An 18418-nucleotide genomic window follows, 5' to 3' on the forward strand; every position below is an offset into this window, starting at 1 on the left:
GAAATCTGGGAAATATTTCCCTGTAACTTAGACATCTCCCTCTTTCAGCTAAGAAGGTAACTGAGGACTATGCTCTTCCTTAGTAGAGCACTACTAGAAGTGCCCAAGAGAAATGTCAAGAAGCTGCTCTGTTATTCAGATTTTCCCAGTGGTCCTAGACAGTGGCGCCAGAACACTGATGTGATGTTGTGATCAGAGGCTTTCTGCCACATTATGTATTTTAATACAATGTAACAGCACCATTAAAGCATTTTAAGCCCCCTCTGTTAGATCTTATTTTGTGTTCTTGCTCAATGAAACAACTTCAAAACATGAAATAGCCAGCCTACTTCACCTAAAGAATATGTTACTTGTTCAGTCTTCTAAGGTATATAAAAAAAACAGTCATTCTTATCAATACCATGAAGACCTTTGAGTAAGCTGAGAGTCGAAGCGGAAAGAAATTCCTTCTTCCCCAAATAAAGGAGGGAACTGTACAACTGATCCCTCCAAATACAATAGTCCAGAATTGCTGCAGAAGACAAAAATGCCACCAGATCTATACCGAAGAGCCAGTATCCTTAGTATATGCACTGAATGCAAGAGGGAGAAAATCAATGCATAGGTGGAATAGTCATCCAGACAGTCTGAAATCAGGCTGAAATACTTTAACAAGAAAAACACAGGAATTAATTCACAGTAATTTTCTTTAGCTTTCATGCTTGCATCACAGTATCAGCCAAGAATTGATTCAAAGGTAACCTCTTATAAGGTATGTGGTGGTATTTCCTGCACTTGTTTTTGACTTGTATGGGCATCACTTGCATGATACTCCACCAAAACCGTTAACTAATAAATCAGAGCACTTGTTCATGAGCTCTGAAGCTAACTTACAGAGCTTGGGTAAGACACAACGCCTTGATCACAGTTTTAGCGGTTCTGATGGTAGCCTAAGCACCAGCAGGCAGGATCTGATGTGTTTTGCTAAGTTTGGAATTGCAGCTTGTAAGACACAGGTGTACATAATACCAAAAGAGGATGTTAGTTGGAAAATGTTCTGTGGAAGGAAGGTGGAGAGTACTGCTAGCATGTACCAGTTTTCCCCCATCAGACTCTCCAGCAAAGTTAAATAGTTCCTACACTGAAGAATCTAATTGACAGTAGGATAAGTAGATATCCTGTGTTTTCCTATACAAACCAAACTCAGAATGTAAACCTCTGTCCTGTGGCTTCTGTCAGTGAGGGGTATACCAGGTAACACCTGGAACACAAGTAACAGTATTATTCCATGTGATGCTTTGGTTCTTTTCTAATGCTATATACCGGCATTAAAAAGCAGGCAAACTGTTGTAATTTTGATACCTTAAAAGACCATAAAATACTTTTGCTAATTAGTTTGAGGTCTTCTGCATGCTGCATGAGGATCTGCACAGATATTTGACATGATAATGAAAACCAGGCTTTCGCATAACTGCCAGAAAAATCTCTATCTTCCTATAACATAAAAACATTTGTGGAAGACGAGACAAACTAATGAAAAATAATAAAGTACTTTATTTGGTTGATATGTACTATTACAACATTGAGCTGTAACACAGCTACCAAGTATTAGACATAATGAGTCCCTGAAGTCTGTCTGGCAGACTACAGTTGAAGAAACTATAGGGCTTACTCCCACATACCTGAGAAACACAATGAAGAAAAGCTGCAAAACTTCAGCATTCTCCCAACCTCTAAGGGCTACTAAGATGGAGAGCTTGTAAGTGGCATTTAAGGCCTCCTCTAGGATCAATGGACACTCCTGGTGTAAAAAATACATATATACAATCAAGCTTTTTAAAAATAAACAAGCTTCACAGCCTCTTCACATTCCTGGATTGCAAGTTGGAAAGCAGATGAAGGTTTTTTTTTTTGAGGTTTTTCTCAACCTCACCAAGAGGCAACGGCTTGAGTCCATCGCAGTTTTGATCACCTAAATCCACTTATAAAAGAATTCTAGCTTGGGAAAATCCTTCAGTTCTATTGCCAGAATTTAATAAGTTACCCACAGTAACCATGTCCTGCTCATATTCTCTTCCTTGTGCAGTCAAGGCAGGTCTCTTAGCATTATAAATCTTTACTTCTTTATACACTGGAAGCCGGTCTTGTCTAATTGGTAAAGGAGTACCAGAAAGCACTCAGTTGAGAAAAATTGCATCACAAATACAAACTAAAGCTCTGACCATCTGGTGGTTTGTACTTCCCATGTGAACTCCTCCAACCAAACCCTCATGTCTAGTGAGGTAATGAGCAGAAGGCACAGAGTTAGTTTTCCTAACTGTATGGTTGCCTGCACAGACACAAAGGTATCATCTGAGCTAAGAGACAAAGCAGACAAATCTAACTTCAGAGCAAGAAATACCTTGCTTACAGAAGTCATCATTCCAAACTACCTGAAGTAGCTGAACAAGAAGCACTGTTCATTACAATTATTACATTTCAGTAAGTAGTCCAGCAGTTTTGGGGTTGGAAAGAGAGATCTGAGTATAGGCCCCTCTCCAGCAGCCCTTGAGAGCAATTGCCGTAGATGTTTTGGGAACAGACAGACGTTATACATCTTCATCCTCTTTCTCTAAGAAGTCGGTCAAGGTACTGTCATCTACAGGAATTAATAAGTACTCCACACCATCAGCTCCCTGAGAACAGACATGCAACACACATTCTGTTAGCACCAGTGCACAGTGCAATGCAAGCCACTAGATAGCACTGCTATGCTGACATGTACTTGCAGCTGGGGTGAGAGCTGGCCAGCATTCACAACAACTACATTTCTAAAACCAGGAATATTTCCCTAGAGCAACACTGCAAATGTACAAACATCGAGAAAACTCAAAGCTTCTGGTGGGCTGTGCTGTTCTGTCACTACATAGCTCCTCAACCTTTGCTCCCACATGTAGCACTGCTATACTGCCTCATTATTAGGGCTAGCCTGTACTCTTCAAACATGCAAATATAGGTAACTGTGAAGCAAACTGGCAGCCTCCAGAATCCATCACTTCTCAAGGTCTTCAGGAAGTTGAGTTCCACAAAGACCTGTAGGTTGCAGAGTAACCAAACCACAACACATTTTTACAGCCCCCTATCTACATGAAGGGTGTTCACAGAATGGAGACATGGAAAGAGCTGCAATTACACAATTTTAGCCTTTGCTAGTCCCCAGGTACTTCAAACAATACAGCCTCACTGTGAGCTGCAGACTTGTGTCTTAGGAATACTTCCAAGGAAGCAAGCAGTGTTTTGTTTAAGATAGCAGAATTCCCAGAATTATCTTCTTCCCCCAACTTACCCGTTTGGTCCGGATGAGCTTGTGGTCCCTGAATTCTGTCAACTGGGCCCTGAGTGTCAGGTCACTGTTTACAAGGAAAGCCTCCCGACACTGCTGGTAGAAGTCTTGGAAAGAGAGGCCTGGAAATAGAAAAGGGCAAGAATGAGAAACTGAAGCGGTAAGTTTGTCCCACGTTTCCAGGTCTAACGATACATGTTATCTCCACCTACAAACATTGCTTTGGCTTACACCACAATGGCTACAGCACCATCATCACTTTAAGTACACAACAAAGCTAATATTTCAGTAATCAACAGAAAAATTTGATTTAACATTCCAGTCACCCTGTCTGCCTAACAGAATTTTAACAGTACCTTAAATGCACTTTTCAGCATGGTGTACCTTTCATTTTCAAACCCTACTATCTTACTTCTGTCTTTCTGAACAATTAACATACTGCTCATATCCTCTGCACCATCTGTTAGAGACAGTGACAGCATATTCCACATATATCCTAGAAAGCAGGTACACATTAGAGGCCATCCAGGAGCAGCATAGGAACCGAATATCCTCTTTTCCCCTAGTTTAATAGGTATTAGTATTGTGCAAATTCATTTTTTTCCTTGATTTTTTTTTTTAACTCCAGTCTTCCCTGATCCTTTCCTGTCTCAAATAATGTCTAAACTTGAAAAGTAGACAACAGTAAAAGGAGATCCTTAGGATCCAGCCACTCTATTGATTTCCTCTTAGAGTAAGATTCAGCACCACTAGAAAGATAGTCTATGCCACTAAGACTCACAGAACCAACAGTTACAGCTCTTCTGTTGCTGATAATGTAACCTGCATATCCAAAGCCAGTGCCACTGTGACTGAGCTTGCAACACCACCGCTCCACTCCAAACAAACAAATGAGGAAATAGTCTGTATGTACCTGGGTAAGATGGGTTGTCCTTGTTCTCCAGCTGGTACTGGGCAAGCAGTCTGAATATCCCCCTAAGTGAAAGGAGATGGGGAAGAAAACAGGAAAAAAAAAAAAAAAACAAATATTTTATTTCCCTCATGACCAGGACTTGGTGCATGCATCTAGTCACTTAGTCACTGGGTAAAGCTTGCTATCCAAACTGTTAATTTAAAGTAAACGATCACATGGAAACCAGGTCCCATCATTTTAATCTTGAAATATGCTGTCAGAAAACCGGGTTGCCTCCTGCTAGGTGTATACATGTATGTAACAGCTAACACAGAAAACCAGAGTAACCTACTACAGACTGGATCCTCAGTAGGTGCTGTTGTGAAGTGTAACAGTGCCTTACCTGGCATTCAGTGTGAGACTGCGCAGGACATGCGTTAGGGAACTCAAAGCCAAAGATCCCGATTGCTGTACTAACAGTGAATTTTCATAAGACGTTTCTTCCATGTAAGGACTAAACGTGGTTGTCTCATACCAAAGCCAATTGTAAAGGCTTTGCTTTGCTTGATCCCACACTAGACAGAGAGGAAAGAAAAAGCAGACAGAATTAGCAGGTTTAGCTTTTCTCAGGCATTAAATAAGCAATATTAAAATGTACTGAGATCTACTACAATATTTGAGAAAATAATGCATGCTTATGAAATTTGTAGTACATGCACCCAGATAGTCACAGTTCAGGCAAGGCAATTCTCTGCAACAGAACATTTGCATACATTCCCTTTTCATACCAGCTTCATGGATATGCTGTAAATCATTCCAGAATCAGCATTGTGCAAAGAATTTCTGGCTGATAAAATTGTTTAGATGCAGTGACAGCCATAACATTCAATCTCCATTTCAGTAAGTCCCTAAGTCAAAGGGTGCCAGAAGCCTGGAGTCTTTTTCTTATACACATACATATATAGACTGGTAGTTTTCAGTATCTTTATACAGCTTTGCTTCAACAAGGCCACAGTCCCAATCAGGGCTTCTAGCTGCTACAACCATACATACATCACCAGGTCAATTTTGCACATCAAGAGTAATACATGAGCATATGAAAAACACTCAGCAGCCCCTAAGTAGAATGCAGATTCTTCTCTTTTTGCTACATCAGGCCCAAGGGGACTCACTGAGAGGAGCATTGATGTGATCAATAGAGGCAATGAGGTAAACACTAGGCAGAGAGGACAGCTGTGCAAGGATCTGCTGGCTTCTTTCTCCTCTCAACATCTGGCTGTCCAGGTTATGAATAAGGACATAGAGCTCCAAAGATGAATCTGTAAGGTCACAAAAAAAAAAAAAAAAAAGCAGAGAACCAATCAAAGAAACTGCACACAAAGTGGTTTCCCATTCCCAGTGCAGCCTAGGACAAATATGTTCCACCACACTTCACATTCACCACTCCATTATCAAATAACTTTCCTTGTACAGCTTACATTGATCGCTGTCCCACACTTGGTGTTTCTGAGCAGCTGAGAGGCTTTCTCTCAATTCACTGTATTGCAGTTCTCATCACAGCTACTATTCTTTCTGAATCTAAAGTTTTTAATCTTAAAAAACTTTCTACTTGCTCACTGCCCTTCCAGGAGTCACCTATGGTTTTCAGTGATTCTTTTTTTTTTTTCAGTTTTCAGTGATTCCTGTGATTCAGGGTTGTTCAAACATGCGTTAGGAGGGAAGTCTAAGCACAGTTTGTTCAGCTGCTTTTAAGTTGTATGACTAGGATCCTTAAGCCCTTCCTCAAACAATGAAAACACATCTTCTATTCAGGATTGGATACAAAGCCTACTGAATTCATTAGAATTCTTTCCTACTGAGCCCTCAAAGAAAGTTACAAAGACTGAGCTTGGATAATACAAACAGTAGATTCCCAACTTAGCTTGTTGCTGCTGTAGTCATCCCTAAGGAACAACTGTTTCCTGAGTCCAGAAATAATTATGGAAGAGTAGCTAGTTTTTGTGCAAATGAATACATACTTGGCTGTCACTGGAAACCAGAAGTTCCTCAGACTCCCTGTCAGATCAGCTATAGTGTAGTACATGAAACCGATTTATGTAGCATCAAAAGGGTACTACCATTAATCAGTCTTTTTCGCTCAGTCCCACCAAAAACACTAAGATAGGGATGGAGAAAACATTTAAACACCACCAAATCCCTGTACAATTAAGATTACGTGGCAATTTTCCATGTAGACATAAGCAATACAACCTAAAAACAAAGAATTATCAAGAATTATCAAGCACTCAGTGTGGCAGTGCCCATTTAACTTGGCTTTTTGAAACAATTTTAACCTGCTTGTTTGACGTTGCTGTCCTTTATTTCATCTTAACATCCATACATGCATATATTAAGCTTACATGACGAATGCACTAAACCATGTACATTTAAGCGTTAATCCAGCCTATAATGAAATTTATGGAAAGACACACCCCCCAGGGGATTATTTTTCCAAAGGGCTCATGGGACTTGGTATCCATCAGCAGCTGTCATTCCAACTCTTTGTTCTGTTCATCTCAGCAAGGTTTGTATCAGGTCCTCAAGCAGCCACTCAGAACCATGTTCCCGCATATAACTGGAATTTACCCGTCCTGTCTTCCACCAGGGAACGCGTGGCTACAGAAACACTGTATGAGTAGAGCGCAAAGGCATCATACTAAATGCAAGAAACACAAGCATTTCAGCTTGCTGAAGGGCTGAGTAGCCTCTGACTTGCCAGAATGCTCACGTCCTCCTCCTCCTTTTTCCACAGAACTTAGTGTGTTAAACACTGAGAAAGATAAGAGATTGGGATCATGTGCACATGATTCTGGTGCACGTTTTCAGAAGTAGCATAAACTTCAAGACTAGAAAACACTAGCTACAGTAGACTAGAACTGTAATAGCATATATGAAAACTGTGAGCATGGAAAGGCACCCCTAACAGTAAGCAAACTCTACTGTTTTTATGTACAAAAATCAGTCATTTTACCTTCTTTAAACCTTTTAATGATGAATTCAAGTTGGTCAAGGGGGCTGCGAAAGGTCCCTATATGGTCCAGTACCTCCTCTGTGATGGAAGTGAGAATCTGAAACAGAAAATAGCAGAGTCACCACTGCCCCTTCTGAAGGGCACTGGCACTGAAGAAACTGGTGCAGAATATCTGAAAATTAGCCCTTTACTGTCATGATAGGGATACTCTGATTTTTACCATAAAATTCCCCAGTCAATGTAAGCCTAAAATTGCTACTCTTTTTTCAAAACAGTGACATAAAATAACATTTCAGACAGATGAATATATTACTGATGAGAATCACAGCAATTCCTTCAAAAATGCATGGGCTCATTTCTTTAAAATCTTAAAAAAGAGGAACTGCTCTTCATTCAAGAGTCTATTGCTATAAAATGCAAGCAGCTCTCCTTAACATTTTACATTGAAAGATTTTAAAGGTGTCTGTAATGCAGGATGATTAGTTAAACATACGAGCTTTTTCTCACACTTACAGATCTCACAGTGATGCTAGGGAAGTATCCGTTAACTACAAGGTGAACGGTGTCCTGGAGCATAGAGATGCGAAACTTCTCTAACAAATTATGCTTTGAGCCCAGTCCATAAAGCACAATGTTGAAACCCAAGCTGCAGGGAAGTGAGTAAATAGACTGAATCAAAAAAAAAAAAAAAGTAAAAGTCCATTTTTAGGTTTATACATTCACATTGTCATTAAGCAAAATGATTGATTGCAATCTTGCCTCTATAATTCTCACATTTTTAAGGAATTCGTCAACTCCAGGCTTACCTTCAGCTCACAGTTGACACATAAGGTTATCTGCAAGATATCCAAAATGCAGCATGTTCATCCTAGTTAAAGGAGTGTTTTAGCAGACTAGAGGACCACAGATTTAGCAAAACATCTATGGAAGAAAATGGTACTGTCCAAGAGTATGAGACTAGAACTGCATCTTCAAATTAACGACAACTAACAAACATTCACATTTACTCCCTCACCATATGATTATATTAAATGTTTACTAGGGGTCAGTCACTACAAGGAAAAAAAAAAAAAAGCCTGCAAGGTGATTTTCTACTATTATCCACAGGCACAGTTTTACTGCAAAATCTGTTTATTCTCATATCCCTTCCTTATCCTGATTGTTACATAGAAAAAGCATAAAAAGAACATGTTAGGAATTCACAAATCTTTACTTGGTTTTGAGGAGCAGGAAAAACATCATATTCACTAGAACTAAGTGTCAGGTTGCTCAAAAAGCACTAGACAAAGGTAAGGTGTTGAACAACTGTCACTGATTTCAATATTATGTATGGATTTGTTCCTTTTACCCAGCCACAAACAACTCTAAGCATTTTTCCAGGTCACTGAGTCACAGAGAACTCCTCCTCCAGCAAGTCTCCAACTTTCAAGGCTTTTCATTTGCTCTGTCACTTCCCGTTGAACACGAATTCTCTTATAATCCACTCCCTTGCAAAGGGCTTTCTCCTCATGAGCATCTGCTCCTGCCTCAGTGCTTCATTTCAGAGTTGGTGGCTTGTCTTCTCTAAAGCACTTCAGAGTCTCACAGTTCTCTGTACTTCCCCATTTAATTTCTTGCTTACTCTTTTCTCCTTTCCTCCAAGATACATGCAAACCCAGATAAAATTAATGCTAACCTTTTCAACAGCATTAAGGTTTCTTCTTACCTAGACCATTAGGTACTATAGAAACTCAGAGTTTACTGCTACACCACTGAGGATAGCCACATACTGAAGAAACTGACAGTGGGCTACTCAGTACCAACTATACTGTTGAAAGCATAATCAGCTGTTCAGAAATGCCACATTTCTCATCTTTCATGTTCCTTATTTGTAAATGCCCTCTATCTTGGTTTAGAGGAACAAACTAGTGAGATAGAATGTAACTTCATCTCATCAAAATGATGAAATCTGCATCAGAAGAAGCATGGCCAGCAGGTTGAGGGAGGTGATTCTCCTCCTCTACTCTCGTAAGACTGAACCTGGAGGGCTGTGTTCAGCTCTGGGGCCTCCAGAAAAGAAAGACATGGACCTGTTGCAGTGAGTCCACAGGAGGGTCATGAGGATGATCAAAGGGCTGGAGCACCTCTCCTGTTTATGAAGACAGAGAGAGCATAGAGAAAAGAATGCACTGGGGACACCTTATAGTGGCCTTCCAGTACTTAAAGGGGACCTACAAGAAAGATGGAAAAGAGACTCTTGTCCTGATTTCAGTTAGGACAGAGTTAATTTTCTTCCTAGTAGCTGGTAGAATGCTATGTTTTGGCTTAGGATGATAAGAGTGCTGATAACACCCCGATGTTTTAATTGTTTTAGAGCAGTGCTTACAGCAAGCCAAGGACGTCTCAGCTTCTTGCTCTGTCCTACCAACGAGCAAGCTGGGGGTGCAGCAGGAGCTGGGAGGGGACAGACCCAGGACAGCTGACCCAAACTAGCCAAAGGGGAATTCCATACCATCTGACATCATGCTAAACAATATATAGGGGTGGCTAGCCGGGGGAGGAGGGCCGGACTGCTCGGGGTTAGGCTGGGCATCGGTCAGCAGGTGGTGAGCAATTGCATTGTGCATCACTTGTTTGTATACATTATTAGTAGTAGTACTATAATCATCATTGTTGTTATTATTATTATTATTGTTATTATTATTTTCCTGTCTTAATAAACTGTCTTTATCTCAACTCACGGGCTTCACTTTTCCATTTCTCTCCCCCATCCCAGAGAGGGAGGGAGGAGGGTGAGCGAATGGCTGTGTGGTGTTTAGCTGCCGGCCGGGTTAAACCACAACAACTCTTCATCAGGGAGAACAGCACTAGTACAAGGGGTAATGGTTTTAAACTAAAAGAGGGTACATTGAAATTAGACATTAGGAAGAAATACTATGAGGGTGGGGAGGCACTGAAACAGAGAAGCTGTGGATCTCCCATCCCTGAAAGCATGGGAGACCAGGCTGGATGGGGCTTGAACAAGCGGGTCTAGCAGGAGGTGTCCCTGTACGTGGCAGGGGGGTTAGAACCAGAAGATCTTTAAAGTCCCTTCCAACTCAAACCATTCTGTGATCCACTTCAGTTCAAGAAGTTAGTCAGATATGATTTGGTCTTCAAAAAAATTTTGTGCAAAATAGTGTCACCTGATTTTAAATTAGAGCAATCAAAGCAAAAAAAAAAATCCTTATCTCATCCCCAGGATGTTACTGATATGAGGGTAAGTTTATGGCAATGCCTATTTGCTAGGTCTCCTCAGCGGTTCTCACTGGATACTTACTGTAATTGCAACATCCACTTGGAAAACAGGGACTCATATTGCTGGTTTAGCTCTTCAATTTCAGCAGCATAGGCAAGGGGAGACTTTTCCAGAAGGTCATGCAGTGTTTGCTGCATTGAGAAAGAGGTAAGATGACAGTAATACAAAGCTGAGAAAAATAGGACATATGCACGGAGTCCTTACAAATGCCCCTCTAGTACATGTATGTTTTCTAGCTAGAGGTTAGAAGGGTTTTCACCAATGGTGCACTCAACTCATGTTTCTCCATGTACACCCCCTTTGAGGACTCTAAAAACAGCTTTGCTACTGGAGAAACAAAGCAGAGAGTAAATGACCTTAGTATGGGAAATGGCAGCCAGACAAGAACTAGCCAGACTAGAACTGACATCTGTGCCACTACTGCACCATGTTTATCTCCTCCTGCTGAGTATCGGAACACCACTATGGAAATAACAGACATGCTTAGAACTTAAAACAGCATCAAGCATGGTACTAGGAAGATACCAACACCATAACTAAGTTCACAGGAGCAAGGACCCCAATCAACATGTTAGCAATGACTCATGTTTGTGTTTGTAACAGAATGCTCATAAACATAATCATAGAAAAGCAAAATACAAAACAAATACAGCAAAGGAAGAAAACCGTAACTGTAGAGAAAGTGTTATTTCAAAATATCAAGAATCTAAGGATTAATTCAGCTTTAAAGATGCACTGGGATGTTGGTGTTTAAACAGCACAGTAGCATGACATGTGACGTCAGATCTACAATGGCCTCCCTTTCTATTCAATTTTACTAGCTTTGCTTTTCACTCCCCTGCAATAGAAGACAACCTACTCTGGAAAGAGCAAAAAGGCAGCCGCAGTATACCAGACAAACATAAAGCACTGAGAGACAGAACTGCTAAACCTTCACCTTCTTTGGTGCCAGCAGAGATTTAATAGTGAAAGCCTTGATTTTAGTCTAAAGCTGTTATGAAAGAACTTGTTAAAAATCCAGATGTTTCTCTGGGTAGCAATTCTAGACAACACTAGGCATCAGGCAATTTGCATATATGCCATCTTTTAAAACCCAGATGGGTGCATGGAGACAGAAGAGCAATTTGCATGTTTTACATGCTTCCCTGGTTCCTGTCTGTGCATACGAGTCTCTCTAAGATACAATTGCTTACATCAAACTGGCTGTAGAAGTGGCATATGGAAAAAAATGTAGGTGACAACATTTAAAGCTGTCCCAATCCTGTACAGGGTTCAACCCAGTAATGCACAGATAAAAAGGGCTCTCTCCATCTCTTCTACACATAATCAAGATCACTTATAAATCCCCACAGCATTTCATTGACAAAACATTTGTTTGATGATAATTTTTAGTGTAGGTCCCTACAACTCTGCTTTTCCCTCTTCTCCTCCCCCCAAATCAAATATTAACCTGTTCTCATAACTGCAGCATTCAACTTTCTCCCTGCATTTTCCCTGCTGTCTCAGGTCCCAACAACTGGGCAATAGCCCACTGTCACTGTCCCTGCTCAGAGCAGGAAGGCATAAGGGAGACACAATGCTTGAAACGCTACCTAACCCCTGCATAAATCAGTATTACCACCAAGAACATCATCAGCAGAGATAAAGTGAAAATAGCAACATCAGGCAATTTTGATGGGAGAGATCTTTACCCTATTGGGTAAAGCTCAATCAAAAGCTCTGTGAGTTGTGCAATTCACTCTGAAGCGTACCTGATTCAATCTTCTCTTCCGTAACTTCTGCAGTGTTCGATCTGAAGTGAGCACTTTGGAAGTACTGTGAGCTTCAAAGTATTCCTCCACCAGGTTGCTCTAAGAATGTACAGCAAGAATCAGCCACACCTCTGCTAACAAGTTACCCCTCTCCATCTGTACCCCCAAACACATCTGAAGATGGTCAGTGTGAGACACAGAGCAAGGATGAACAGAAATCCAGAAGACATTTGTAAACATGGTTTCTACAGCAGCATTCTGCCAAAGCTAAGCATTCAAATGGTTCTTTACCAGAGATAAAAAGAGAGAAGATATTCAGAGGGAGCAGAACACAGCAATAATATGGGGGGGGATCCCTGGTGCTGGAGGGAAATAAGATGACAAAGCTGAATACTAAGCCAGAAAGTAAAGTGTGATACTTTTGGTGCTACAGGAGTCAATTTCTTCATCATTTCTTAAGTCTCCTGTTTCACAGACATCAGACATCTTAGAACATCTCATTCTGTAGCTGCTGAGAATACAGACTGGATTAGCCCATAGGCTCACATGATGCCCATCTAACAGGGATGGAAATCATTTGCTCAGAAATGCAGCAAAAGCCAACTCAGCTGGTTTAATTTGAAATAAATCTAGCAGTTCTTCCCTAGGTGCAGTCACTGACAGCCTATTGTTAATAAACATCCCTTCACTCTTGCTGGCTCTGGGGTACATTTTCTGCACACTCACCATCTTGTCCTTTTTTTTGGTTACTTTTTTTCTGGAAGGAGGTGTAGATGCAACCTTAGCTTTTGCTGGTGTCTTTAGACTTGATAAAACAGTGCTGACTTCTTTCTGGCTTTCTTCATCGTCCTCCTCCTCTGAGCAGGAAGCAGAATATTCACTTTCACTTTCTAAGCAAGCATCTGGAGCTGAAGGATAAATGTAAGGTTAAAAGTTACCAATTAATTCTTACACAGAACACATTTTGCACCATTTATCTCTCACGTACATTCTCTAGGTGTTTTTCAAGCATATGATTCCTAAATGTTTTTCATAGAAAAGTAACATCAATGCTTACAAGGACTACAAACAGACATTTCATTCCGTTTTCAATGCAGATATTGTTTAGTAAAGCTCTACAAAGAAATATAATTCTACCCTAAAAACTGAATAAAAGTAGATAATGTATTTCCCCATTTTTCTTAGGGCCTCCATATCAGTTTTCCCAAATGCCAACCATGCAAGCTGGGTATCTTCTGGTTCACACCCTGTAAGAAAGGTGTTGATTCAACAAGGTGTTCGATTCAACAATGTTGATTGAAGAAAACAGAATCTGTCTGTCATGGTCTTTCAAGACAAGAATAAAATGAACACGAAATGTCACACACTGAGCTCTCCTCTGCACTCATTCTGAGTGCATATAGCCAGCCAGTTATTAAAGATAATTTGCCACAAATGTCCCAGCCATCAACAAAAAGTTTTATGTTCAAGCAATTATACCAAACTGAAGTGTCAGCACAGGTAAGATTACTCAAAACTTTTCCTCTTCTGATCATGTCTCTGAAACTCAGCAACTAGGTGCTTTTAAATCCTCCACCCCATTCCTACGTAGCAAACTTCTGTATGGAAAAGGTCTGCATGGGCTTCCCTGGGGATGTTTCTATACACTATACAGGATGAATCAGGCTGTTTCAATCAGTCCACTGCTACAGGCAGAAGACCATAAGCAGGTGAAGCACTCTCCTCTGAACACAGGGCTTTGCTGACCATAGGTGCTGACTACAGAAGTTTATTTTTACCTGCTAGCCTTTTGCGGAGTCTGTAAGGTGTGGTAGATATAAAATCATTCTTTTTACTCTGTAACAACAACAAAAAAGGGTATTAGAAGAAGTCGCATATACCTCCCCAAAAGAGCCCTTTGCTAAGCAAAGCATAGAATCAGGTTTCATTTCCAAGCTATTACAGCCCACAAGAAACTGGGAGAGCAGAGGCAGTAAGTCCATAGAGTTCTTACCTTGCCATTCACAGTTAGAGAGAGGTAGGATCAGGATGCAAAAAGGGCTTAATTCTTTCAACTAACGTCCTGAGGTAGAACATAGAAAACTGAAATCTCCAGCCAAGATGCTAACTTTGGCCCCTTCAGAAGAGTCAGACTGAAGAAAGGATGAATTGGAAATGCTTCTGCTCCCCTGAGCAGTCATCTTCCACATCACAATGTCTATGCAGGGTCATTTTGAAGCCCACCATAAAAACTCCCACTCAGAATATTAAACCGAAAAGGAGTACAGGAAATGGAATCTGAGCTGGCCAAAGTCACCAAGTTGTGGTGGCATGTCTTCCTTAGACATGTACAAAGCACACGCCTGACAAAGACCCCAGATCAAGTTTGCAATAATCCAGTCAAAGTGGATGTGGTATCATCAAGGAGTGAATATGGCATCCCAAAACAACATCTCTTATGGGCATCTCCCATCTGGGAACCTTACAAAGGAAAAGCTCTGCACACATTTATAGAACAATGCTATGATGTTTTAGAAGAACAGCTGTTTCACAGCACTCTCTCTATAACCACAGCTGACAGGTGTAGACTGTATGTGTATGTAGCATCACAAAAGCAGACATAAACTGTCAAGATATCTCCCCGATATCACAATGTGTGTGTTTGTTTCTTTTTAAAATAAACCAATGATAATTTAAGAAACTGAAGAGCATTACAGTTCTTGAATTCTTGTTCTAACAGCACTGCTATCCTTATGATTAGGGTTGTTCCTTCCTTTAATGAGAAATGGAAAGCTACGAGTTTAACTGCATATTAAGAGATTGTTTAATATCCTCATTTGTGTAATGCACAGAAATAATCTCTACCCATACTAATTAAGTTGTTAAACCCAGTGATCTGCACGCTGACTCTAAATCCCATAGTCTTGATTAATGGTAGTTCTGGTTCTCACTTGCATTAGCAGAGATGAAGACACACCTATAATAATGTGGGTGAGGTTTTTCAAGATCCTTACTTTCCAGAACTATAGTAACTGGCTAGTTCAAGTACTAAAGTGAATTAAAAAAATAAATCATCACTTACCTTCTGCTGAACTTTGTTTGAACTTGAATGTTCTGCAGGACAAGAAACAGCATAACAGAATACTGCATATTTTCAACAGCAGCACAAGATGCTTCATTAGAAAAATAGGCATCCACTATTCAAAGGTACACTGCACCAGAGTATCAGCTCCCTGAGTGGTATGGGGGAAGCTCTTAGTTCCCCACAGGTAAATGATGAGATATCAAAGTCAGTCAATATTATATTCACAGAAGGCAGCTTTTAATTCTGGTCACAGTTCTGGGAGGCCCTCAGCAGGAGCAGGTTGATAAAAATGTTCCCACCCAAGCACATCAGACTCCATTTCTGAGTACAAAGTAACGTGTTCTTGCCAATCTCAGTCCACACTGACTTCTTGCACCTTTACTTCTCCCTACAGCATTAGGTGCTTGAAAACTAAATCATAAATTGCGAAGTTACATGTGAACACACATGCAATCCCACCCACAACCCATTTGGCACTCAACATACCAGCTCAGCTCAAAACTCAAGTGCAAGCATCTGTGTTGAACACGGAGGAAATCGTTAAGTGTGACAGCAACAGATGAGAGAGAAGTTACTGTTTCATCTGTACCAGCAGGACAGAACATAAGGCACAACAGCCAGGTGAACAAGATGCCATGCAAATTCAGCCTACAAATTTAAACTGCCCAGAATTCTCAAGCATGACAGAATCTGGGGCTCGAGCATCTGCTTTACCACACAAAGATGAACGTAACACCTATTCACTCAGCTTCAGTTTCCCAAAGCATCACAGAACTTACTGCTGCTTTGAGGGGTTTTGGTTTTCTTCTCAGGGCACTCAGAGTGATCAGATGCAACACTCTGTCCTGGCGTCTGGGCTAATTCAGAGGCTGTAGGGCATGGAGGGGAAAGAAGTTTCACATGTCAGGTACAAAACTTCTTCTTAGCCCACAGTTAGCCTAGCAAACACAGACATTTACGTAGGAAAAATCCCCTTCCACACCAAAACTAATACTACTATTTTTTTTTTTTTATTAAACTCTTTGCTATGCATCAAGTTATTCTCATACATCCTTCTAAGATACACACATAAAATGCCTGCCATCCTTTGGCATGTACATACAAATACTTCTCCCAGCATTAAGAAACTTCTACTTTCTCTTATGTATTTATTCATTATATGTATCTCTTATCCCCACCATGCCTTTGCTTTGCCCTAGTGCTAAACTTTTGTTTCTGAGGAAGACTGATTCAGAGTCAGATAAAAGCCACAGTAATAGTACAAATATATCTTTTTAGTGAACAGAAGAGTCGGATCATGTTCACAGGGGTACTCAAAAAGACCACCAGCCAGGACAAGAAGGAAAGAGGAAAACATACCCAGCTCTGCCATTTTGTTGGAGCGTTTGGGAGTTTGGAATGAGTAAACTTCACTACCACCTACACTTGAGCCATTTTCCATCAAATCTGAAAACAGAAATATTACTTGTAACCACTTTAAAAGCACTGGTACATTTCCAACCCTAGAGAGGTGGAATACAATACCAATACAATACCATGGTCAATACCACTACAGGTGTTACAAACACCATTAAAAAAAAATCCTAGAAATCATTATCTTCTCCTCTACTCGTTACCACAAGCATATCTAGAACTAAGAGCCTTCAAGAACAATTTCATAAGCATTGTACAGGTTAACACTAAAAGTATCTCCTGAAGTAATAGCTGTGTTAAGTTTTCCCAGCCAATACCTTGAGCACATATGCCTAGAGCAGCAACATAGTCTTTCTCTTCCAGGAACTCTTGAGCTTCATCATCTGAGAGAGTATCGAGCTTCTTCACAAATCTCTTCACATTAACTGTCAGTGGAGTTTTGTCTTTTCGTACTTTAATACCTAGAATTGTTATAAAAGCTTTTACTTTCTATGATTTCAATTGCAGTAGTATGCAGCTACCGCCTTAACAGACCAAGACACTGTTGTGCAAAGCACATGTAAAAACAAAGAAGAAAAGATTTCCTGTTAAAAGATGAGATGGTCTGTGCCATGGAGGTCAGCTGACCCTAAAGCAATTAGGGTCACCTTTACCACAAAAGCTAGACATTGAAGTCAGTTGTGAGGACGTGATCCCCGTTTCAACATACGCCTGCTTCCACAGATTGGGAGAAATGGCAGGGACACGCACAGCAGCAGTTCCAAATGCCACGTGAAGAAGGTGACATTTAGCATCCCCTCTCTTCCACAGAAAAATGGAGCAAGTCTAGAAGACCAAGCCTGCACACCGCCAGTATGCTCGGAGAGGAATTTCGGCTGAGATACCTCTGGACACTGCCTGCCTGACCTTGCTCAAAACACGAGCACCGGCAGCTTTGGCTCGGGGTGCTCCACGCCACGTGCAGGCAAGTTCTGACCATTTTGCAGACTGAGGCTCCGGCCTTCACAAGCGGCCAGAACTGCAGCCGCAGCCCCCCGTGGCGGCCGCCTCCCGTCCCGTTGAGGCGGTTCTCAGGGCGCGCTGAAGCTCGGCGGGGAGGGCAGCGAGCTGCACGGCGCTGTGGAGGCACCAGGGCTCCCCTCCAGCCGCAGGCGCAAACGGCGGAAGAGGCAGAGGGATGAGAAAGCGGAGGCGGTGGCGGGCCCCGTGCTGCCAAGCAGCCGGCCCAGGCCGCTCGCCCTCCCCGCACCCCCGCCCGCGGCGCGGCGCCGGGCCGGCCGTACCTGCGTCGTCGGCGATGTGCCTCAGGACAGCCTCGTCGGGCACGAACTTGACTTCCAGGGCGGCGCCGCCCTTGCGCTCCGCCTGGCTCATGGCGGGCGCCCCGAGGCCACCCCCGGCCGCGGCCGCCCGGGCCTCACCGCCGCCCCCACGAGGGCCGGGGCGCTGCGACCCACGGGCTACCCACCGGCCCTGAGGCGGCGGAGGGGAGGCGGCAGCGCGTTCACGCGCCGCGCGGCCCCGAACCTGCCGCCCTCCCCGAGGGCCGCCCCACCGCTCGGGGCCCCGCGCGGCGCTGACTGACGCGCGTCCCCGCCAACCCGCGGCCCCCTCCTCCCCACGCCCGCCTGCCAGCGGCGGGAGAGGGCAGCGGGCGGGACTTCCGCTGCCAGCCACGCGCGCGGGCGCCCGGGGTTGCCGTGGCGACGC

General features: G+C 42.3%; 1 protein-coding gene across 3 annotated transcripts; it reads right to left on the bottom strand.

The window, feature by feature from the left end:
• Positions 1-400: 400 nt before the first annotated feature.
• Positions 401-18323, bottom strand: ORC2 (origin recognition complex subunit 2). 3 transcript variants are annotated; one of them, XM_068686656.1, is made up of 17 exons: positions 17992-18322; positions 17026-17169; positions 16655-16741; positions 16075-16164; positions 15293-15324; positions 14010-14067; positions 12958-13139; positions 12232-12330; positions 10502-10611; positions 7717-7849; positions 7204-7300; positions 5366-5512; positions 4597-4768; positions 4215-4276; positions 3305-3423; positions 1662-1780; positions 401-1240 (listed from the first exon to the last, which is right to left on the bottom strand). In XM_068686656.1, exons 1-17 carry the CDS (start codon positions 18080-18082, stop codon positions 1183-1185), a joined length of 1800 nt encoding a protein of 599 aa, XP_068542757.1. In that variant the 5' UTR covers positions 18083-18322; the 3' UTR covers positions 401-1182. The 3 variants fall into 3 exon arrangements, with proteins under 3 accessions (XP_068542757.1, XP_068542756.1, XP_068542758.1); XM_068686655.1 differs by lacking the exon at positions 401-1240 and having other exon boundaries at positions 1272-1780; positions 17992-18323; XM_068686657.1 differs by lacking the exons at positions 401-1240; positions 1662-1780 and adding an exon at positions 2496-2654 and having other exon boundaries at positions 17992-18318.
• Between the last annotated feature and the right edge of the window lie 95 nt (positions 18324-18418).

The sequence above is a fragment of the Anas acuta genome, chromosome 6 (genome assembly GCF_963932015.1).
Source record: "Anas acuta chromosome 6, bAnaAcu1.1, whole genome shotgun sequence".
Classification (NCBI taxonomy): Eukaryota; Metazoa; Chordata; class Aves; order Anseriformes; family Anatidae; genus Anas; species Anas acuta.